General features: G+C 49.5%; 8 protein-coding genes across 8 annotated transcripts; 2 read left to right on the forward strand and 6 right to left on the reverse strand.

Annotated features, from left to right (window-relative positions):
• Positions 1–163: 163 nt before the first annotated feature.
• On the reverse strand, positions 164–619 carry BP5553_07658 (Pkr1-domain-containing protein; the record flags this gene model as incomplete). The annotated part of the gene is made up of 1 exon (XM_032016281.1): positions 164–619. The coding sequence occupies one exon, from the start codon at positions 617–619 to the stop codon at positions 164–166; it is 456 nt and encodes a 151-aa protein (XP_031867512.1).
• Positions 620–1453: 834 nt separating this feature from the next.
• On the reverse strand, positions 1454–4450 carry BP5553_07659 (Protein kinase-like (PK-like); the record flags this gene model as incomplete). The annotated part of the gene is made up of 7 exons (XM_032016282.1): positions 1454–2218; positions 2269–2334; positions 2387–2999; positions 3047–3187; positions 3239–3581; positions 3631–4092; positions 4177–4450. The coding sequence occupies 7 exons, from the start codon at positions 4448–4450 to the stop codon at positions 1454–1456; spliced, it is 2664 nt and encodes an 887-aa protein (XP_031867513.1).
• Positions 4451–4912: 462 nt separating this feature from the next.
• On the reverse strand, positions 4913–6694 carry BP5553_07660 (uncharacterized protein; the record flags this gene model as incomplete). Its single annotated transcript, XM_032016283.1, has 5 exons — positions 4913–5118; positions 5170–5905; positions 5969–6436; positions 6552–6622; positions 6679–6694. The coding sequence occupies 5 exons, from the start codon at positions 6692–6694 to the stop codon at positions 4913–4915; spliced, it is 1497 nt and encodes a 498-aa protein (XP_031867514.1).
• Positions 6695–7189: 495 nt separating this feature from the next.
• On the reverse strand, positions 7190–8039 carry BP5553_07661 (PfpI endopeptidase-like protein; the record flags this gene model as incomplete). Its single annotated transcript, XM_032016284.1, has 2 exons — positions 7190–7395; positions 7490–8039. 2 exons carry the CDS (start codon positions 8037–8039, stop codon positions 7190–7192), a joined length of 756 nt encoding a protein of 251 aa, XP_031867515.1.
• A 1092-nt stretch (positions 8040–9131) lies between these two features.
• Positions 9132–12854, forward strand: BP5553_07662 (DNA repair protein; the record flags this gene model as incomplete). The annotated part of the gene is made up of 1 exon (XM_032016285.1): positions 9132–12854. One exon carries the CDS (start codon positions 9132–9134, stop codon positions 12852–12854), a length of 3723 nt encoding a protein of 1240 aa, XP_031867516.1.
• Positions 12855–13203: 349 nt separating this feature from the next.
• Positions 13204–13845, reverse strand: BP5553_07663 (uncharacterized protein; the record flags this gene model as incomplete). The annotated part of the gene is made up of 2 exons (XM_032016286.1): positions 13204–13438; positions 13544–13845. 2 exons carry the CDS (start codon positions 13843–13845, stop codon positions 13204–13206), a joined length of 537 nt encoding a protein of 178 aa, XP_031867517.1.
• Positions 13846–19394: 5549 nt separating this feature from the next.
• BP5553_07664 (uncharacterized protein) lies at positions 19395–20106 on the forward strand (the record flags this gene model as incomplete). Its single annotated transcript, XM_032016287.1, has 2 exons — positions 19395–19747; positions 19935–20106. The coding sequence occupies 2 exons, from the start codon at positions 19395–19397 to the stop codon at positions 20104–20106; spliced, it is 525 nt and encodes a 174-aa protein (XP_031867518.1).
• Positions 20107–20981: 875 nt separating this feature from the next.
• Positions 20982–22738, reverse strand: BP5553_07665 (uncharacterized protein; the record flags this gene model as incomplete). The annotated part of the gene is made up of 5 exons (XM_032016288.1): positions 20982–21418; positions 21480–21998; positions 22064–22323; positions 22379–22580; positions 22642–22738. The coding sequence occupies 5 exons, from the start codon at positions 22736–22738 to the stop codon at positions 20982–20984; spliced, it is 1515 nt and encodes a 504-aa protein (XP_031867519.1).
• Between the last annotated feature and the right edge of the window lie 463 nt (positions 22739–23201).

Here is a 23201-nt window from a genome sequence, read left to right on the forward strand (position 1 = left end):
GTGGAAGCTTAAAGATGGTAAGATATCATGATTCTAACAACATGATAATGAACTTGTCTACCCCTCTACATCCACCATCATAGCTCGTGAATCTCTAAAACATACAGTAGATCCTGGGTATAAAACGGCAGTTGGAATTCAAAACTTCTAGATCCCCGTACTCTCACTTGTCCTTCTCATTCTCCGATACCCTCTCCCATTCATCCTCGGTGCTAAGCTCGGATTTACTGCTTCCTAAACCACGTCCACGATCTTTCGCGCCGCCTCTCCGTTCCACCACCTCGACTTCCTTACTCGCAAATCCAGTATCTTCCGTATCTATCACGGTTTCCGCCTCAGTCTCGCTATCGTCTCCAGCACCGACCAGCTCCTGTAGGCGTTTTTTCTCTGCCTCCCGCGCTTCTGCTGCTTTGAGCTCGGCCACAAACCAGTTGATGGAGCCCCATAGACCTGCGCTCAGTACCGACAGTATAACAAAGTGGATGCTATAGGTTCCGATCAAGAGAAGGAAGAGTATGGTTTGTAGGCATGCGAATGCGACGTTTGTTGCGACAAGGAGGGCAGGTGTAGGTCCGGGAGTGAAGATGGACTGGAAGAGGTCTGTAAGAAAAGCCGACATCGCGTGGTCTTCTAGATATGCTGTGCAGTGTGCGCGACAGGATGTTTATGTTTATGTAGGCTGGAGGATTGGGCTGTTTAGCAGGGAGCTTGTCGCGGGGTAGAAGATGGAAATCTCAAAGAGGATCTCACTGGCTTGCTCGGCGGCGGCGGATAAAATCCGTTCTAGGGCGTGCAGCGCTCAGTATGGTATTTACAATGCAAGCTTGTGTTAACACATGGATCGAGGAGGTGAAATGATACTGGTTGTAGTGCGTGCGAAGGACAACTGGAAGGTGGGGGAATCGTGGAGAGAGGACATGTGTTGATGGTTGATGTTTATTCTGCCTGATTCGGCCAGAGCCAGCGACGGCACGCGCCAGGCGGCCCAATTGCTCTCTTTCAGCGATGTGATAACGGTACCTGCAGAGCCTAAGGCAGCGGATACTTGCAACATCCCTTAATAGGAATTCCAGTAAAGTCACGATCTGTTATCACGGGACTGATGCATGAGGTGCAAAACTGCATGAAATTGCCGCCGTGAATCGGCTGATATGAACTTCGTATAGTGAGTGTATTTGGTGGGTTGGCCAGCCGCTTCGATGACGGTCTTCGCTATAGTACCGGTACGCTGAAATCGACCACCATACGAGTACCTCTCAGTAAGTACCTTAGGTATAATACTGGTCACATATCGATAATTCTCTATAAACAATGCGGATAGTGCCCGAGTTGTACACTTCTGAATGGCACCCACCGCGTTAATCCAAACCAAGAGACCAGGAAAGCAGCAAGGAAAAGCTTCAAACGTAACCAACAACCCCCAGCTTCGACATACTAAGGAACGACCCCCTAATCAATGGGTGCTCAATCTAGCCCGATACCAGACTCTCTTCCCCGCCGAACTTCCAACCATGATAGGGATCGTCCCCTGGCTTGCCGCCCTCCCAATACTTTGCCTTCCGCCCCTGAATCTACGATAAGTATATCCTAGGAATGCGCCTCGCTTCCTGAGCTCCAACACCTTTGGCGCAGACTCCTTATCCCTTAGGAGCCTATCTCTTGGCGGCTTCTTTTCCTTCTTGCCATAATGCTTGACAAAAGCCTTCAGGTATTCCTTCTGTTCCTCCCCAACTGGGAAGGTGTCGATTTCCTTTTCGGCTTTCCTTAGCCTTGTTGAATCATGAGGACGCGCAATAAATGCTTTGGCCAAGCCTCGAATCTCTGGATTGAACGGTCTCAAGGCGTCGGTAATCTCTGCTGAAGCTGGTTCGGTGTTTGACTTGGAACCTGAAAAGTCTGAGATTGACTCTTCCTCGTCGAAGTAATGGGTATCATCCAGTGATTTGATATTTGGAACGAAAGGCGGTACCATCATGTGCATTCGGTCCCACTGAATATCTCGAAACCACTTGTGGGCTTTTATATCCTCCGCATCATGTGGATATATATAACGCCCGGCATAGTCTTTGTTCTGGCGGGATCCTGGAGCTTGGTGGTTTGATTTATAGCGCCTCGAAGAAAGGCGGTTTTCTTTCTCCTGGATAATACCACGTATGAGGTCTTGACATCTTTTGCTGACCACAGGCTTGGGAGGAAAAGCAAATGTCTCCTTATGGTTCTGTGAAATATTGAGCTTGAACAGCTTAGCTGAATAATATGTTAACTTACAATAATATTCGTCTTTGTTTGCTGCCTGCCTCCTTCAGTCAAGAAGGGGGTATACCCATAAAGACACTTGAATTTAATTAGAAATTTCTCCAATCTACAGCGATAGGCCAGGTCTTACCTCGTACATAATCACCGCCACGCTCCACCAGTCGCAGCGAGCATCATATGGTTCCCCTCTGACGACTTCGGGAGCCATGTACTGACTGGTACCTACAACAGAACGGGCAAGAGCCCTGTTGCACTTGCGGTTACGCCAGTTCAGTATGCCCTCAGTTTCAGAGACCTCTGGAACATGTCTTTCGTGGCGTCCCTTGCCTCCTACAAGCTTATGTGCAATCTCCATGGCTGTGGCAACGCTGCACTCTTCCTTCTTATCAACTGAGTCCCCATCAACTGTAATACCAAGTGATGTGAGCAACGAGTACCTATGATTGTTGATATAGGACTGGTCATGAGACCAGTGGCCATCAAAGGCGAGACCAAAGTCTGATATTTTCAGATGTCCGGAGGCTGATATGAGGAAATTATCTGGCTTGATATCTCGATGGATCCATCGAAGTGCGTGGGCCTCCTCAATACATAGGATCATCTCGGCAATATACCATTTAGTGACTGGTTCGCTGAGCACATTGTCACGGATGAGTAATCCCAAAAAGTCACCTCCGGGCATATATTCCATCACGAGATACAAGTGATTCAGGTCTTGAAGGCTTGCTATAAGGGGCACGACCCTGGCCGGATTAGCTCAGAGGTGATGCAGGGGATTATCACTACGCACCATCGTGAGCCTTCGGCGAAAACGAGAAAGTCACGCTCGGCGCGTAAATGGGCCTCTTGGCTGTTGCGGAGCATGTCTGATTTGCGAATAACCTTCATAGCATAAATATCCCTTCTCTTCTTCTGGCATCCGGGCGGAGTGCTAAGACTGGTCAGCATTTCGACTTCTATACAGGATCAACTGAGCTCATACTCTTTTTCGCCTTTCTCTCTGACCAGACGGACAACACCAAAGCTGCCTTTCCCTAGGACTTTGACCACCTCGTATCTCGCCGCAATAACATCTTCCCCTTTTAAGGCAGTCAAGCTGCGGATTTTCATGGCTCGAAATTCACGGAGATGGTCGCTCTCCATCTTCGCCCAGGCTCGGCGCTTATCATCTTTCTCGGCTTCAGATGATACTATGTCATCATACAAAGCGGCTTCAAGTTGTCGGCGGCGTAAAGATCTATTTGTTAGTGCACCTGAGGTCACGTCGTTGTAATGACATTCGAAAAACACCTTCGCTGTTGCCGCCTTCTCAGCGGTGACAACCGCTGCGGTAGCATCAGCAATAGGTAACGCAGATTTCCGTAAATTACTTACTGGGAACTGGATCTGGGGCCTCAATGCCTTCAGTTTCGGTAATAGTAGTGAGCACGTTTTCATTAGAACCGCCTCTCGCAGTTGCCTGATTTGGTACCACTCTTTTAGTCTCGGAAGAGGTTTGAGAAGCAGGCGACTTCTTGGATTTTTTAGAAGTCTTCGAATCAACAGATGTTTTGGCGGTCGATTCGCCAGCACTTGGGTGTGATGACTTTAGGCCAGTACTCGTTGAGTCGGCCCCCGAAGTGGAAGGGGAGGTATCTAGGGTGATTTGTTGTACTGCCTTGTCGTTCATTTCCTGCTCAATCGAGATAATGCAAGGCCGACCCTTGAACTGGGTTCGATGGACCACTGTTGGCTCGAGCTGCCCCTTGCAAAATGCCATCGATATCTTTCGTCTCAGTCCAGGCGGGTTACTCTTTAATGATGACGAGTCTGGCTCGATAACCGAACCATTAGAAGCTACTTGTAATTTGTTAGCATATGACACACTGTGGTACTATGTAGGTGAGAATACCACTATTAGTAAGAGAACGTAGGACAGACCAGATCTTCGAGCCGTGTCGGCGAACTTTGGAAGATTGGATGTGGCCCTCGGGAGATTGTAGAGCAGTTTTAAGCCAAATAGAGCGATGCTGGATGTGTATTGCTTCAGTCGTCGGGCCCACTTCACACCGATCGCGGTCTGGGTGTCGCCCGGGCCCACTTTGTACTCGTTCCATGCCGGATAAGTGATGATCAAGTAGCTTTGCTGAACGGTATGGATATCAGAATTGTGAATGCCGAAACGAGTGCATATGGAATGGGAATTTGTTGTCATTGGCGTTAGAAGGCGAGTTGAGGTCGCATCATATCACCTTGCAATCGACGGTTTCAAAAGGCAGGCACAACCTTGATGCAGGCACTCGATATAAGAAAGAACCCATTTTTATTTACTATCTAGGAAGGAAGGCCCCGATCTCAGGACCAGCATGACATAGGCCATGCAACCCGAACCATGCGCCTATAATGCTATGCTGAACTCCTCATTCCATTTCGCTTCTTCTGCTTCCCGTCCACACTAGACAGTTCATCACAGAACCGCGCAGGTCGGAGACCCATGCAAAGCATGACCACATGGATTGGGTATAAAGAAAAGCGAGAATTATGACGGGCAAAAGCTGTGTGGGATGTGACCAATTGTACAACAGAGAGGAGTCAACGAGGAAAGCTCTCATCTCTAGAAACGTGAAGTTCAGCAGGAAACCTCCAACGACAGTCGTAACTTTGTCATGAGTATCGTTTACTTGGCTTCCAACAGCTTGACATCAAATGTCAAATTGCTGTTGGCTGGGATACCAGGTTGGCCTCTGCTGCCATATGCCAGCTTTGCGGGGATGATAAGTCTTCGCTCGCCTCCAACTGACATGCCAGCAACGCCGATATCCCAACCCTGGATGACTTCACCAGCACCAAGTTTGAAGGAGAAAGGCTTGCCGCTCTTATTTGCTGTAAAATTGAGTTAGCATTTGCGAGCAAAAGGGTTTGATATTAGCTTACAGTCAAAGACCTTGCCATCAGCGAGCTTGCCAATGTATCTCATCGAGACTCTGTTACCCTTCTTGCATGCGGGACCCTTTCCGAGCTTCTTGTCATCAATTGTGACACCGCCGACATTCTTGACGCCCAATGCACCCTTATTCCCCTTGTCCTTAGCAGAAGCTGCCTCGGCCTTTGGCTTTTCTGACCCGGTTGGACCTTGCTCGAGATTCTTGGCAAATTGTACCTTCTTGTCGCTCTTGTCCTTGGGGTCAGCGGACTTTGGCTCCTCCGCCTTGGCTGCCACAGCTTCCCCATTGTTCTTCTTCAACTTCTTCAACTGCTTCTTGCTGAGCTTGGGCTCTTCGGCAGCCTGGGACTTGAGTGACTTGGCCATTATATCATCCAGGGAGGTGGCGGCATCAATTTCGTCAGCGGAGCGCTTGTTTTTGCCCTTCTTGTCGGCTTTCTTGACAAGAGCTGGTGCCTCATCTTCGGAATCAACCTCGGTCACGCGAGGATTTGGGAGATCATCCAGGTCGTCACTCTCATCACCTTCCAGATCAAGCTCATCCTCATCAGGAGAGAGATCATAATCCTCATCATCATCGGAGTCATAAACCTCGTGGTGATGATTGTGTCCATCGTCATCGGGAATCACGTAGTTGCCTGTAAGGTAGATAGTGTGGGTACCAGTGACCTTGAAATACACACGCTCATTCTCCGCAACGGTGATGTCCAGGGGTTGCTGGTAGTTCTGTATATGTTGTTAGTCAATAAATTCTACAAGAATGGTGTTCAAGGGTGGCTGAGCACTTACCTTCTCTGGATCAAGGGTGCAAAGAACAAACTCCTCGACGTCGAGATCCTCGCCATCATCACTCTCATCTTCACTCTCCTCGTCATCGCTGGTGGCCTTGGCCTTGCCCTTCTTGTTTGCCTTCTTGCTGACGATGCCGTTGGGAGCGTCCTCCATATCCTCATCTGAAGCATCACCCTTGAGAGATTCGATGAGTTGTTCCAAAGCAGCTTGCTTGCGGGCCTTCTTCGACTTGCTTGGGTCGCTAGGGCCTCCATTGGCTTCCTCATCTGACTCGCTGTCCTCATCAGAGGAACTCTGGGCCAAGAGCGCACGCATGGCCTCCTCGTCGTCCTCATCATCTTCATCATCAGAGTCCTCGACTTGGCGGATGAGTTTCAAGGTAGCACGAGGGCGAGAGGTGCCATTGGGGGTATCCTCAAGCTCTGCGGGCTCACTAGGATCGATGGCAGCCATAGTGATGCGGAACTAGACAAGACATACTTAGCTTTGAACTCATTTAGGCATCAAAGGTGAGGTTTCGAGGAAACGTTGGGGGGAAAATTTCTGCAAAAGGTGGAGAACAGAATTTGGAAATACTTACAGTCGCAGGGAAATCAGGAGTAGCTGGGACGAGCACATCTCCGCAAGGGACTTCAAGCCCGAAAAGGGCGACTGTTTATGGGGTCAGATCGAGTCTAATCAAGAGAATGCGGGCGCGAAGTACTCACCTGGAAGAAGAGGCATGTTGAGTGATTTCTGGAATTCCTCCTTGAGAAGCAGTGATCACAAGTATTTCCTTTCTGTGTGCTGTAATCTTCACGAGTTTCCTGCAAAATTGACAGGAATGTTGTGATGAAAAAGGACAAAAAGCGGTGTCGATCTAAAGATAACTTCCTTCGAGCTTCAATCTTTTTTTTCTGCGGCGATAAACATGGCTATCGGGGACGCTAGTCGGCGCTAATGTGGGTCACGTGCATTGGCGGGACAACAACCCCTGCATGCGGAGTGCAGGTGGGAACGTACACAGGTACACAGGTACTTCGTACCTCTTAGTGAAACTACACAGTTCTCAGGTCTCCAATGATATAGAGGCAAAACGCAATTGACCACTCCTATCCATAATTATTTCAATCTATATTGACGCATTCATTTTGATCAAGAATTCCTTTTTGAAACGAAATATATGAAAAAAGTACAATGCCTATACTCGCATAACAGTACCTAAGTGATATAACAAAGCTATAGCTTCTTCTGTTTACCACCACCCACAGTCAACGCCTTCAAAATCCACCACAGCCATCCCAACTGAACCCTTGCCACGCTTTTGCCGTAATCCAATCCCTTCTCGCCCACGTCAGCCATGGACAATACCGCCTCCGTTGTTGGGCCGGGGAAATTGTATCTAAGATACGCCGCTACCATCTCTTGACCGTTCGTTATTCCTCCTATTTAAAGTCAGTATGTTCTGGTAAAAAGGAGGATTCTAAGTCAATCATCGGCGAAGCAAAAGTCACCAAGAGTATATGACTGCGAGCTTACCACTAGTCCACACATTTCCATCTTGTACCCATCTTTTACTATCATCCCAAGAAGTCTCCGGGAACTCCTTCCTCAATCTCGGCACCAGCGCCCTTGGTCCGCTTGCATGCTTCCCCTTTAAAATCCCAGCTTGACCCAGCATGCTGCAACCTGTACATACACTCAAAATATCCGTCGTTTGACCATTCTCTCCCTTCCATTCCGCGTGTCCTCTCAAGTACTCCAGCACCTTCGTTTCAAAAATCGTGCCAGGCTCGGGGCCTGGAACTAGGACTATATCCAACATCCCAGGCTGGACATCCGGATCATCGATAGTTCTGGATACTTGAAGAACAACCTTGGCAGTCAACTCCACGTGCGAACCTTTCTCGGGCACAGATATATAGTGGATGGTAGAAGGAACGCCAAGTGATATTAGAGGAGGTGGTAGCCCACATAGCTTAAGGTATTCTGGAGTGATCATGTCGAAGAGGTCAATACCGGAGAGATCTAGAAGCTGGACACTGGCTGGGATAAAGACGCCAATTCGAAGTTGTTTGGTGGCGGCCATGGTTGAAATTTTGGGTGGTATTATCAGAATGCTTCAACGGTCAAGTATGATTACCAGAAATAGAATGGAGTCCGAGAGGGCTCAAGGAAGCGGGAATGCAGCGACATTTGTAATTTTTCAAAACGATCGATCGGATATACGGATATAAAGCAACAACGACCAACCCTCGCTATAACTTCCGATGTGCTTCTGATGCCCGGCCGGAGCATCAAATTGCCCCGCGGTAGTTGCATGCTTTCTAACTTATACCCGCCTCTTCTCTCCTTCTAGTCTTATCTAACTCCAAACGTATACTTCGCTAATTTCCAGGTAACAGTGGCTTTGACCTTGGCAAAGTCCCAACCCTGAGAAATATAGTGAAATTGTGAATTCACCAGCACCAGCTAACACTTGAGTATTGATACGCTAGCGTAAGACATGTTTCTCGATCCTCTTGGGGGGTTTCAATTAGTGTTAAGGTCAATATCGAGGAAGAAGTGGCGGGCTCGATCTCCGATGCCTATCAAGTCTCATCGATGCTCCATTGAGAAAGTAGAGCTTTATTCCAGAAGAGGTGAATAGAGGAAGAAGTTGCGAAGAGCAGATGAGCAAAACTTATCATATAAGACTAAAACACTCGTATTAGGTGCATCTTCGCTTTAGGATACTGTGAGCTAGGCACTGGCGTTATCGCTGGATAACTAGGTTTAAGTACACCATAGTAACTTGTAGGCAGGTCCCAGAGGACCGTTTGGATAACATCAGTTGATAAGCCCCCGAATTTGAGGGCACTATGCCCCAACAGATAGCAAGCTATCGGCATTGAATCGTTGTCGTCGAAATGGCCGGTGGCGAGAGTTCAACGAAGCTCGAACCCGAAAGCCGAGAATTTCCCGTATCCATGCATCACGTGTTGTCGTGATGACGCGACTCGCGTTTTGAAGGCAAATACCTTGAGATTCCGGACCGTCGACATAGTCCACTCACTGGTTGTCTCCATCTGATCGGGCATCGCTCATCCCCAAGAGTATAAATATGGCACTGGGTAAATAAACCCAACCTATTAGTGGGAACGTTCATGGAGGCCATACGCATACCTCATCCACATCTGAGATGGGAAGCAGACTAGAGAAGAACTCGGCATCAGTTCGGAAAAGGATCGAGGCTCATACTTTTGAGGATGAGGAGGGTGACGAATATGAAGGGTCTAAGTTTGGGGGGTTTGACGACTATTTCCGGCGGAAGAAGATAAAACTTCAGAACCTCGATGCGGAGATTCGTTCGTCGTCTCTTGGAAACCCAAAAATATTCCGCGGGGTCGTTGCCCATGTGAACGGATACACCCAGCCTTCTTTGAATGACCTCCACCATTTGATTGTTACCCATGGAGGTGTATTCATGCAATACTTGGATGGAAAGACTACAGTAACTCATATCATCGCTTCGAACCTCACCCCTAGGAAGGCCATCGAGTTCCGACGGTATCGCATCGTCAAGCCAGCATGGATCGTCGACAGTGTGGAAGCAGGAAAGCTGCTACCTTGGGATGCTTATCGTGTCCTTGATGAAGGTTCTGGACAACGACAGCTTGCATTTGAAAGTGGGAAGATTGTTAGTCAGGCGTCAACGCTACAACGAGGATACAAAGACCAGATGAACCACAGCTGGTATACTAGTCAAGTCAAAAGCCTGGCAGAAGGCATTGCTGACGACGATACTCCTCCAACCTGGGGTACGGTGACGGCCACCAGCAAGAGCACGGCATATGAAGGTGGTTCTGCTGAACCAACGGGGATGGGTATGGAGTCTCCCTGTAAGGCTGAGCCTATCCCCGGCGAATCCTTGAATCCTCCAGGAAGCTTTGAGGTCACATCATCATTAGAAGATGCACTGATGGATGCTGCAATGGAAGAGGATGATGCCAGATACCAGCTGGGTAAAGAGGGCATCTCTCAAAGGGTGGAGACACCTAGGGAAGCATCTCCAGTTGTTACGACAGCGTCTCTAACTGGAAATTCCATCATTCCAGGAAGTCCTTCATCGAAACCTATTAGTCCGCTCATTCAAACCGAGACTACTCCGCATAAGCGTTCATCTAAACTCGAAGATGTGTCTCCGTCAAAGAAAGCCAGAGTATTGACTGCTGAGGAACACAATGCCATTCTACTAGCAGATCCGAACATCAGGAAATCATCAACTGGCAATCCTGAATTTCTAAAGCAATACTATTCCGAGTCCCGCCTCCATCATCTGTCAACGTGGAAAGCGGATCTTAAATCACGGTTTCAACAAATGGCAGCTGAGAAATCTGCGTCACAAAAGCAGCTTTCGAAACCCAAACCAGGGTCGAGATGTTATATAATGCACGTTGATTTTGACAGCTTTTTCTGTGCCGTCTCGCTCAAAAGCGCACCCGAATATGTTGACAAACCAGCGGTAGTCGCTCATGGCAGTGGGAACGAATCTGAAATTGCAAGTTGCAATTACCCTGCCCGTGCTTTTGGAGTAAAAAACGGGATGTGGATGAAGGGTGCATTGAAGCTATGTCCGAATCTTAAAGTTCTTCCTTACGATTTTCCCGCATACGAGGAAGCAAGTGAAAAGTTCTACGAAGCTATTTTGGATGTTGGAGGCATTGTGCAAAGCGTCAGTGTTGATGAGGCCCTGGTGGACATCACTAGCCTCTGCTTAGCCGCTGGTGGCAGTGCTGGTTTTGGTCTCTCGCAGGGGAGCATATATCGAGAGCAGGAGAAGGCCGATAGCATCGCACAAAGCCTCCGAGATCGAATCAAAAATGCCACAGGGTGTTCAGTGTCCGTTGGTATTGGAGGCAACATATTACTTGCCAAAGTTGCTCTTCGCAAAGCTAAGCCTGCAGGACAATATCATCTCAAGCCTGAAGAAGCCCTGGATTTCCTCGCCGAACTCAGCGTCAAGGACCTCCCCGGTGTTGCGTATAGCATTGGGGGTAAACTTGAGGAGATCGGTGTCAAATTTGTCAAAGACGTCCGTCAGTTGACCAAAGACCGCCTTATCACAGTGCTCGGCCCTAAAACTGGCGAGAAGATATGGGACTACTCACGAGGGATCGATCGGACAGAGGTAGGACAACAGGTTGTTCGAAAATCTGTCTCAGCTGAAATCAACTGGGGTATAAGATTTACATCTCAAGCCGAGGCGGAGGAATTTGTCCAAAAACTCTGTATCGAGCTCAAGCAACGCCTTGTTGACCAACGTGTCAAAGGGAGGCAACTCACCATGAAGATTAAGAAAAGGGCTGGAGATGCACCCCTTGATCCACCAAAACATTTAGGCCATGGCAAATGCGACACGTACAGCAAAAGCATAGTCCTTGGAGTTGCAACAAACAATGCCGAGAAAATCGGCAAAGAGGCAATATCAATACTTCGAAGTTATGCCTTCGCTGCCGGAGATCTCAGGGGTCTTGGAGTCCAGATGACCAAACTTGACCCCATAAAGCCTTCCAGCAACGCTCTTGCGGATGGTAGCCAGAGACGGATTAATTTCGGTGCCCCTGCTGCACCACCGTTAGGCAAAGAAATTATAGAAGATCTAATCGATGACCCGGTCACACCAAAGAAGCCGAAAACATCATCGATTCGCCGAGACGAGAGCAAATTCGAAGCCTCAGACGACTCAGACCCGACTACTTCTCAAAAACCAAAATGGGTCACAGCCCAACACCTAGATAATGGCGATCCCATTCATGACAGCCCGCAGAAACCAAGAGCCACGCCGATTCACCCTGCCGCTGCTATTACGAGGAGTAATGCCGCCGACCAAAGTGCTAAGAAATTCCTCAACCTCACCGGTACCCAGTTCATTATCCCAAGCCAAATCGACCCAGATGTGTTAGCGGAGCTTCCGCAAGACATTCGATCCAAGTTGATGAACCAAGCCAAGCGCAGCTCGATGTCAAGAGGCCAGTCTCCCGCTACTAAATCAAGGTCTCAGAGCCCCTTTCCAGAAGCACCGAATCGTCAGATACCTCCAGATCTAGATCCAGAAGTATTCGAGTCTTTGCCCGAGGAGTTGAAAGCAGAAGTGCTAGCCTCGTACTCGTCCAATACAGTTGCTCATGGTACCCGTAATCTCCTCCCACAATCACCTCGCAAAATCCGCGGCCTCAACGCCAATCCTAAGAAAACCACTCCAACTAAGAAGCGAGGTCTATTATTCCGTGGCCGAAACAACAAGCAAGAAGCCCACTCAACCCTCACCCAAGCCAATTTTGTAACCAACAAGAAAGACGCCGTGGAGCAAGCTAATGACCAGGCCACCGACTCGGAAGACTACGTATCCGAGACTCTAGATCCTGAATTCCTCTCGGCGTTACCGGAGGACATGCGGCAGGAAATCATCGACGAGCATCGCCGCAAACGATTAGCTAAAAAGGGCGGGCTCGTTGCACCCGCTGCTACGAGGAAACCACGGCCATCTGAGCCCGTTCTGCCTGGTCAAAGGAAATTACAGCTCCCCCCTCGAGAACGGAGACCGACTTTCACAACACAGCAACTAACTACGCTACCTCAATTGCGAGACGCGCTGAGTGCGTGGCACGAAGGATTCGCAGATGACGGGCCCCATCCTGACGATGTTTCCGCATTAGAGCGGTATTTGAAACGGGTTGTGCTGGATGAGCTGGATATGGAGAAGGTTGTCGGGGTGGTGAAATGGCTGGAATGGCTTATTGACGAAAGTAACGAATCTAATGAAAGCAACGGTAGCGGGGCATGGGCTAAGGTTTTAAGGGATATCAAAGAACATGTTCAATCGGCAGTGCAGGAACGCGGTCTCGGTCGGTTGGAATTATAATAATCTATCTATCTATCATAGCGAGGAGGAGCTAAATTTAAGAAACGCATTTAAGCAAGACCACAAAAAACGCCAGTCTACGCAATCCGCAACCCGCCATCGTTACTCCGCAAACAAAAACCCCCATCCCTTTTCCGCACAAGCAGAGTGCGGTAAGAAAGTAACGCCCCGCGAGAACTAAAAACAGCCCTGGATATACCCGCTTGCCTGCTTGTCCTGGCCCAAATGAATTTTCGCGGCCCATCTAATAAAACAGTAGTAATCATCATCTAAGACATCACAGTATACAATTCCCAATTCCGCATTCCCCATTATTAAGATCCACGCACGGCGGTCCCGCTCCGTCGCCTCAAGCTAGATATAGCGATACGCCCATGGCGATGCCGAGGGCTAGGACGCTGCCGACGGGTGCCTCCCGGACGACTTTGATGCCCGAGCCTTCTTTTGAGCTCTTCACTTGGTACACACTTAGTGATAGCGAGCCGCCGCATATTTGAGAGCTGTTCCCTTTGCAGGGGAGGTTGCAGGACGAGTCTGGGAGTTTGGACGATAGGGAGGAGACGTAGCGGGCGCAATAGCATTCCCTAGAGAGAAGCAGTCAGTAATCAGTTGCCAAATTCTTCCAATCAATCGATTACGTAGCAAAACACGAGCATTCCCAACACAGACAGCGGGAGGGAGACTCATACCTAGTATACTCCAAACCCGCGAAGGCATAATTCGCATCCGCGCAGAAATTCAAACATATTGGCACGGTCATCGTATCCAACGCACTATTAATCCCCCCATTCAGCGCCCGCAACCCATTCGTGCCATTCACCGTCGTCGTCTCGTTGTAGCACCCTTGATACGCCCATGACGCTGTCCCGGGGAATATACTCGCTGGCGCAGTCGTCGTCGCCTGAGCTCGACAGACCGTAGCGGCGCAGAGGAGCAACGCGACAATGAGGCTCCAACAACGCGTGAGTGAGCTGAAAGGGTGGAATGCCATTGCGCGACCGTCAGTATGGATAGGCCCTCGAGATGGAGATGCGGCCGAGACGAGACGCAGGAGGGCAAAACGAGTGTGAATATGCGTATTACGTCTTCGTCGTGGTCGTCGTCGTCGTGGTCGTCGTGGTCGTCGTCGTGGGGGTTGGTGATAAGGCAGATTCTCGCATCGCCTCCCTGAGCTTGACGGGGCTGGAGCTTTCTTTGCGCTGCTTGGAAAAATCCTGCTGGGGTCGGGGGTTGGTGTTGGTGATTGTGTTGGTGTTGGTGTCGCCATAGGTTGGACCCTCGCCGTGTGCAGCAGAGAGCTGCTGCTGCTGCTGCTGCTGCTGCTGCTGCTGCTGGCTTAACGGGGCTTAGCTTGACTCGCCACGCCTTTATCCGTTCGCGGGTACATGTACTGTACGTCTGGATACAGTAGAGTACCTACGTACTTACGAAAGATATGACGCGGGATTTTCTATTCGGGGAGCAGAAATGCCCACTATTATCTTTTCATCCCCGTACTTTTTCCTTGATCTATTCAATTACCTCGTATCAACCACCTACAGTACTATCAATGATGCACAGTACCAAGGCTATTTCCAGCATGAGCTACACACAATGCAGGGTGCACTGTACTTGGAGAGGAGGCTGTTAATAGTAAGTAATAATAAAGGCAATAGCCAGGAACTATCGATTCGATTTCGGAGGTATGGAAGTATTTGGTGGCTGCAGGGGCCGCTCGGAGGTCTGAGGCTGACTGCAGCTGCTCTGCGTTGCCACTTGGCGTTCCGACGCCTTGGAGTCTTGGAGAGAAGTTTGACTTGGACTTTGCTTTTGCCTTTGCCTTTTGCCTTTGGCGCCTTGTGCAGTGCAGTGTGTACCCGTACGCAGTCCCGCCACTGCAAGTTGCCGCGGTAAGTGCTACGAGGTAGGACATGAAAACTCGAGGCACCTAAGGATATCATGGAATATAAGCCATTTATCTTGATCTTTTATGTCCCCCGTGTTACCTGGCTCGCTCGTTTCTCCTTTGAAAGGCTCCTTACCATTTGTCTTTGTGGACCAGAGCGGATTGATTTCTGACAACTAGGGGGTGGTTAGGTTTTCAAGGACGAAGGATCTTCTCTACTCATAAAGTGGTAAGTTAAACGTAAGTAGTACCGTGGGCTGCACCACGTGATCTTGCTAGTCACCAAGCAAACGGCTGCCACGCACGTAGGCAACAACTAGCGCTCTTATTAGAACCAGCATATACTTAGAACCACTTGTTGTTGCACCCTACCAATCTGCCAGCTCCCATCCGTTTTTATATCTCTTCTCCTGATGGATGGTTTCAAAGAGACAAAGAGCTACAAAACGGCTAATACGGTCCGCCTATGCGAGTGATCGATGCAGTTCTAGCAGAGTAACGGGTCCCGCGAATGCGGAGCTGCCAAGTACCTAAGGTATGTAGCGGCTCGTCGTTGGAATAGCGTGCTTATGGCTGACTAGCTGTCCCTCTGGTGAGTCGTGAGTGAAGCAAAACTTCCAAAGGAAAAATCAGGTCGGCGATGGGGTAATTGAACTTTTCGAAATCAATCGCTGACTGAGCGAGTCCTGCTGCTCCCGCACCGATTTTGACTTTGTCAGACGCACCGGGCCGCACCCTGGTGAGGTCATTTTGTCACCTTCACCTCGAGTCGTTCAAGTATCTTCCCGGCCATTCGACGTGACGAATAAATTCAGGGTCCATACTCTCAGATGCCTGCCTACCCATCAAACGTAGAAAATGTGTTTGAGCATCAGAGGCTCCCCCCGCCCACCAAGGTTTCCCATGACACGGGAAATGAGAAAGATGAAGAAGTATATGTGCAAAGTGTGGAGGAACTCTTCTTGCTCACTCGAGGAGTCAAGTGGGATGGCCAAGCTGCATCCCTTGGCCTGACCGGCCGTGATGCAAAGACAGGGTCTTTTATATACTCAGGAAGCATATATCCTGACGGCTAGTGCCCGCGTCAAGTCGGCGAGGGGGCTTCTATCAAGATTGACTTCTTATATGCTGTGCTAATGAATAAGCACTTCCCCAATTAGTGGATGGGTCAAGGGTCCATGTATCCGAGCATTCACGCCGACGTCAACTGCCGTGCACCTGTGCTTTGTCGTTGAGCTAAAGATAACCAGCTGCAAAAAGCATTGAAAATAATGACTCGAAGCAGGCTGATCAGTCCTGCATCGGAACCTCAAACAATTTCACCGCCTGTGTTATTCGCAACGGGCCAGGGATGTCCAGCAACGGGTTGTCAGGCTGCCGACGGCTTCCCAACTAGCCCGGTCCGGTCAACCAGTTAGTATCGGAGGATTTCCGAAGTTTTTATCACGGTTATCGTGGCTATGCATTATCCCTGATAGGGATTGCTTGAATGGTTGCCAAAGTAGGTGCCAAGTCCGACGGTATGGGGAAATTTGCAGGCGCGAGTCTTGGGGGTGACACTGAGTCGAGGTTGTCAAAGGACGATCCTCGTTGCGCATATCTGTCGTCATATTTCTCCGGCGTTTATTCTGGGAATTCGTGTATATGAGGAGTCTGTCGGGATAATGACAAGGCAGTATGACGACAAATCCCTCATTTTCCCGGTACTTGGAGTTTGTTATATCTGCCTGGGCTGCGGTTATTGGTTATTTGTTTTAGTGCTGGTCTTCGGGGAAAAGGGTCAGAGAGGCTGGAGAGAATGTCAACGGCTACAGCGTTCGAAGCACCTGGAATCCGAGACCAACCACCTCTATGATCGACAAGATGCTGGACTCTGCACAGCAGTCACGCAGGCTGAAACGGGAGGTTCCCTGGAACTGGTATGGAACATGCCGTGAACATGGGAATATGACAGATCTGCTATGCCGAGTCGAAAATCGATGCCACTTGCGGCAAAGGCTGAGGTGAAGTTTCTCGGACCCTCATCAAAACCCTCCATGCTGGGCATTGCTAGCAGCGATAACTTGGCGACGAAATCCAATCAGACCAACGAAGCAGGTTGATGGAAGGTGGAGAAGGGCGTTATTTAATCTGAGTGGGGGGGGAAGTAGTGTGTGAGTGAGTGAGAGTGCATGACCCTGCCCTTGTATCAATGTGAGCAACACATCACGACTCTTCATAGCAGAAGACCATCCAAGTCCCGACAGTCTGAATCCTAAGCGTTTCATAGGACAGGGCATTATAAGGATGGATGACCCGCCGTCGGGCTACGGTATTGCACGCTGATCGGTCGAAGGCGACTTTTCCAACGGGGTCGCGGGAGAGGCTTGCTGTGATTGTTTGTGGTTCGGATCGGCAGTCGGTGAGGTCATCTTGACGTAGCTGGCTCGGTGAGGTTTTGCTGGGGTATGGAATGGGGGGGGTTTGGGAAAATGTGAAACCCCGTGCGACTGGAAAAGTAGTTTTCCAGTATACTGTACATAAGTACGAGCTGAGAAGAAGAGCGAGAAACATTCATTAGGAAAGGATGTGTAATAATGTAGGAAGGGGAAAACTTCGCATGTACTGTACAGTGCATGTATTAGTAAGTGGTGGCGGGATAAATAGGTGCTGTACTGTACGAAGTAAGTAGTTCCTACACTACCAATCCTATAATCCTACTCTGGCTGACCCAAGAGTCCCACTATCAAGGTACAGTACAGTACTCAGCAACTCAGCAACTCGGTTACTCCACCCAACACCAATTTCAGGGGAATGAGTGTGACAGCGCTACTCGAGCACGGTTAGTACAGCGCTGTACTACACCAGGTGGGATGCCAAAAGCGGTCGCCCTTGTCCGGTTGCCCCGTACACTAGCAGACTACCTAGGACCTAGGGAGGTATAAAATAGGAATGATTATAATAAGTACTGGTAATGAATAAATAATGTAGTAGTGTGCAGCTACTAAGAAGCTAGAGAGGGAATGTGCATACAAGGGAGGAACCACACAGAGGGAAGCTTGGGAGGCACGCACACCTAACCAAGCCATGCACTACCGACTCCAGTACTGTACTGTACCACTAATAATAAAGGGATTGTGTGTGGAAGCTTGAAGAATGGGCGGTAGAGTTTGTTGGTATTTTGGCCGTCCTCCTTCTCCTGAGGTAGGAAACCGGGCAGGATGGGGAGTGGAATAGTGAGGGACTCGGGAGGGAGCAGCGCCAGCCCAGCGGTGTACGGCAGTAGGCAGTGGAGATGTCCAGCTGTGTAATCTGTACCTAACAAGTATGGCAAATGCCCCTCCACATGACGACTTACGCGCTTCCTCCCGTGGCTCGTGACGCCCGAGTCTTCCAGCGGCGGCAGGCAGAGGGAGAGTTGCGACAGTTAGTGGCAAAGTGGTGGCATAGTGGCATTGTGGCCTCGTGGCACTGACACTGGCACGCTGGTAGTTAGTGAGTAGTAGTAGTAGTGGTTGTCGGGAATATCGGTTAGTAGCCGGTACTTGCTGTAGGTACAGCCTGAACTCTTGCCACAGCAGTAATGTGCTGTACCACTACTGCTGCTAACTGCGTCCACTGTACTGTCCACTGCACTGCACTGGCTTGTCCTGTACGGGGTTTGGTTGGGGGGAAGAGGAGGAGGGAACACCCCAGGAGCTGCTCTATTACTATGCCGACAACCGGCAGCTGCTTTGCCCGCTATCTGTTTACTGTTTTACGGTTTAGGAGTGCCGCTGCTGCTCACTACCGCTACTAGAACTGCTAGAAATCACTACGGTCATAATGCCCACTATTCACTAAGTCACTGCCCAGCAGCTGCCCATTGCTCGCTGTCTAGTGTCGACTGCAGTGCACCCGCCCCGGACCTTTATCCCCCAAGCAGCCCAGCGCCCTTGACCCTCCAAAGTCAACAACCCTTCACAGGCCTCACTACTGCTTCAGGCCCCCCCCCCCCAAGTTTAGTTTATTCCACTTCTGCTCCAAGGTTCTTTCGCCGCTTCAAGGGTCCAAAGGCTCCAAGCGGCCTGCCAGGACGCTGCCCAACCACCAGACCGCTGCCACTCACTGTGCTACTGTGCGCTTCGTGCTGTGCTGTACATAGAAACTAAGAAACAGCCCGACTACTACGTCCCAAAAGTCCCCAATAATCCCATATATCCAGAATCCAAACTATTGACCCGTACCTTGCGTACCTACTTCCCACTTCTGCGCACTACTGGCGTACTACGGAGCCACTCCGGTCCACCCATACCTCGCTGCCACTACTGCTACTGCCGCTGCTGCTGCTGTCACTGCTACTGCGTAAGGTACACACTACTCACACCCACCACACCTACACTTACACCTACACCTATTCGACAGACCAAGCAGCCTTCAATCTTTTTTTGCGAATGCACGTCTCAAATGAGTACCATATTCGATCCCTCCTGAAGCAGCCTCCTCCCCACGTACCGGAACGTACATACGCCTTTTTTCTGTGCCGTCGACTGCTCTGAGGCACGAGGGCAGAACCACATATAGAGAGAGAAGAGAGGCTGAAAGAACACAGCAGCCACTGAGAACACACACACAGCAGAGGGAAAGCAGAAAGGGAAGTACAAAAGGGGAAAATTGAAGAGCAAAGCAAAAGAAGTATGGAAGGGTCGCCGACCGCTCCCGATCCTCCCTCCACAGCAACAGCAGCAACACATAATAGCACCAGCAACGCCGCCCTCCCCATAACCTCAACCAGCGACACTACTTCCTCCTCCTTCTCCGTCCACGAGGACAGCGATGTGTATACGGTCTCCACCACCACCACCAAGCGCCCCGGCATGAGGGCGCAGAGATCCAGTGGGACCATAATAGTACCGAGGGAGCATCCCAAGGTTGAGTTGAATGATGAGGATGAGGAGTTCGACGACGACGATGCGCGGGCTATGAGTCCCAGGCGGAGTAGCCAGGAAATGGAAAAAATGAGCCAGGATGCCCGCGCCGAGTTGGACAAGTACGTTACTCCCCTCTGCCCGTAACTTTTTTTTTTGTGGCCAATTTTGCACCACCTATACATCGATACACCAACTCTTTTTTGACGTTTTTTCCTTACTTCATATACATCCCCTCCGCCATTCCCATAAACCAAAAAAAAAGTACCACCGAGATGTCCACTAACCAATTCCGCCCCCTCCCCACAGACACGCCAAGGTCCTCCAGAAATCCCTCCTAGAAATCTTCAATCGTATCGAAGCGGTGAAGGAAGAACACGACAAGCTCGACAACAACAACAAATTTCTCCAGAAATACATTGGGGACCTAATGTCCACATCCAAGATAACGTCGACGGGTGCCAGCGGGAGGAAGAAGTAAAAAAAGACACAGAACAGGGACACAAAACAGGGTGCCTACCTACCGTTCGTTCGTTCGTTCGTTCGTTGTGTTGTGTGTGAGCGTGGCGCGATAGCCAAATATCATATGTAGAGCATCATGCATTTCGGAGGTGGATGGAGGGACGGGGCCACCGGCCGGCCAGCTAGCCGTGGCCGAAGAATTATTCACACCTGGGTTTTTTTGTTTGGCACATTGGAAGCGGACGGTGTGGGTCGGGGGCATTGCTATGGCGTACAGTTTTACCCAATTTTTGATGAATCATTTTCTGGCACGGCACGGCATGGCATGGCATGGCATATATACCTCTATATATGTATGTGGATGTGTATGTGGTCATGTCCCGGTTTCGGGGGGGGTCGGCGGAGGGCTTCGATTTGGCATTCATGAGGCGTTGGCGTCGTCGACATGGTTACTATTGCTACTACTACATTTTGTTGCTTGCATCATCATCATCATCATCATACCCGCTCGATGCTGCGCCGTTATCAAAGACCAGAGATGGGATGGGGGGGAGGTAGAAGGGGCTGTCTTCTTCGCTGGGAATAGGTCCCGTTAGCAAAAAGACCAGAGTATATTATTATATTAGTTAGCATGAACATAATACCTTACAACTACCCAACGCACATCGGTGACTTGACTTGACGAAAGGATGCGGCAGATGAGGAATTACTGGCCCCTCTCACCGTTACGGACGGAGAGTCATAAAGGCGTGGTGGTGTTTATAGATATCTCTTAGTATCACATTGCTTATGGGGCGTTGGGAGACTTTGCATAGGAATTGATGTCGGTTATTGCTTAACGATAAACATTACTGACTTTGAGACTAGCAAAGCAGAGCAAGTGGTGCCTGTAATTTAAATATTCTCGATCCCGGTCAATACCTGTCTTTCGCCATTCTTAGTGCCCTGCTTGAGACTCAGCCCTGAAACTTTCCGAAGAGATGGAGAGCTCCTAGGCTCATCCTCGTCATCGGTGACCTTGGAAGCCGCCGATGAAACAACTCTCTGTCGTTTCTTGCCACCGCTAGTTGAAGCGCGGTACGACTGAGAAGCCTTGCGAACTCTCCCTTCACTACCGGTAAGATCTACTTCGGATCCGCGAGGGGTCTCAGATACCTTCTCGGAAAGGACTGGTAGAGATAGTTTGCGAGATACCCCTTCGCTGGCGTGAAGATCTGCTTTAGTTCCGCGGGGGCTCTCTTGCATGTTCTCCTTCCTACTCTTGATACCACCAGTGTCCGACGACCTGACGGCAATTAACGGGCTGCTATCCGGCCCAGCGGTTGGATTGGCTAACAGTAGCCAGTTAGCATATATATTCCTTCTATAATCCAGAAGTGTTTGGGTACGTACCATGCTTCGACGCCGAGATTACGGCTGATTCGGCTTCGGGCACAATTTTTTGGGCCGAAGGAATTGCAACCATGGCCATTCCCGGCAGCGGTTTCACAGGAGTTCCTTCGTTTTGTGGGGTGTTGACAGGAGCAGAGGGCATGAGAGCCTCACAAATCGTGTCGTAAGCACCAGGAAAAGGTAGGGCTTCGAGCCGATGATCGCTCATCCCAGATATGCTCATGGGATCTGTAACATGTCGGCTGCTATTTGTGCGAGTGTTCGAATTGCTATAATCCGGCATGGAGACATCAGCTGCGGAAGATTGGCGCCATCGGAGAGATTGAGGCCGTCCAGCATCAATAAAGGGGTCGAATGGATGGGAGCTGTGAGATTTATGGTGTGGGGAATGAGTGTGGCTCTCGACTCCATCATTTGTACGCCGTGAGGAGGGATTCTGTGCCCAGTAAGGTCCCAAAAGGGAGACCTGGCGCCACATGGCTGTGTTGGGCCATGCAATTGACGAAGCTTCGAGCACGTCTATAATAGAGACATAACCGTGAGTTTTCCAGACTTAGTAGGGACATTTCAATGCTCCGACTTACCCAGTGGAGCATGCTGAAAGGAAAAACAAACGAGGTTCTTGACACGCTCAAATGGATGGATCATATTATCTCGATAAAAGCCCTCGGCGATGATGACTTTCATGCGACCGAGATCATCCCCAGCGTTCCAATAACTCTGTGACAAAAGTTCTTTATGGAATGTAGGAAATTTTAGCTTCAGGAATTCGCCATTTTTGTCGACATCCATGCTGAGATCAATGATTGTTGGCCAACTGACGTTTTGAGCAAACAATTGTGAGCTGTCAAGACGTTAATATATGTCAACATAATCACATAGAGCGTTATGGACCTTACCCAACAAGTGTTCCATCGATGAAAGCTCGAGCTTCAAACCTGACAATATCGGAAGCGTGGGTAATATTTCTCAGATATCGACTAATTTGCGGCCTCTCCCAGGAGTGGACGGAGACGTAGAATGCAGTATCCGCAGGGAGGCCGGGGATAAAACATGTAACGATTGGGACCAGATGTGGATTAACCTGCGAACTGTGGGGTTCTAGTGATTCCAATTAGATATCAGGAATCTAAATCTATCTTGACAAAATCCCAATACTAACTAGGATCTTGAATCACATGGCAATCTGTTCTGAATTCCTGCAACGGGATCTTGCTACCTGTTGGAAAGAGCAGGACATCCCAATTTTGGTAGCGCATTGCGAATCGTAGATGTGCAAGGAGCGGATTTTGTTGCAAACGATGATATGTATAAGGGAGCAGAAGTGTGAAAGGGTTTGGGTGTGATTTGAAGCTTGAAGGGCTGGGAAGGAAGATATTGAGGGGGAGTGGCACGTCAAGGAAAGAGCGGCACTGGCGGTTCGGCAGGAACAGTGTGTTGAAACAAAACCAGAAGGCGCAACACAGTTGCTCAAGCTGCAAGTACCACTGGAAAATAGACAAAACGATATACACGAAATAAAAAAGCTAAAAGAGCTAGAGAGCTAGAGCCGTTTCTTTCTATAAAATTAATTGGACATAAATATAAAATTTCACGTCAGATTTGAATGCCCATACCGGATTTCGTGTGGGGGATTCACAGGGCTGACAGAAGAAAGAAACGGTCTCAAATCTCTATAATTACCTGGGGAATTAGTTTACTGCGACTAAAGGCGCCCCTGTT

This window comes from Venustampulla echinocandica, assembly GCF_003357145.1.
Source record: "Venustampulla echinocandica strain BP 5553 chromosome Unknown scaffold_6, whole genome shotgun sequence".
NCBI lineage: Eukaryota > Fungi > Ascomycota > Leotiomycetes > Helotiales > Pleuroascaceae > Venustampulla > Venustampulla echinocandica.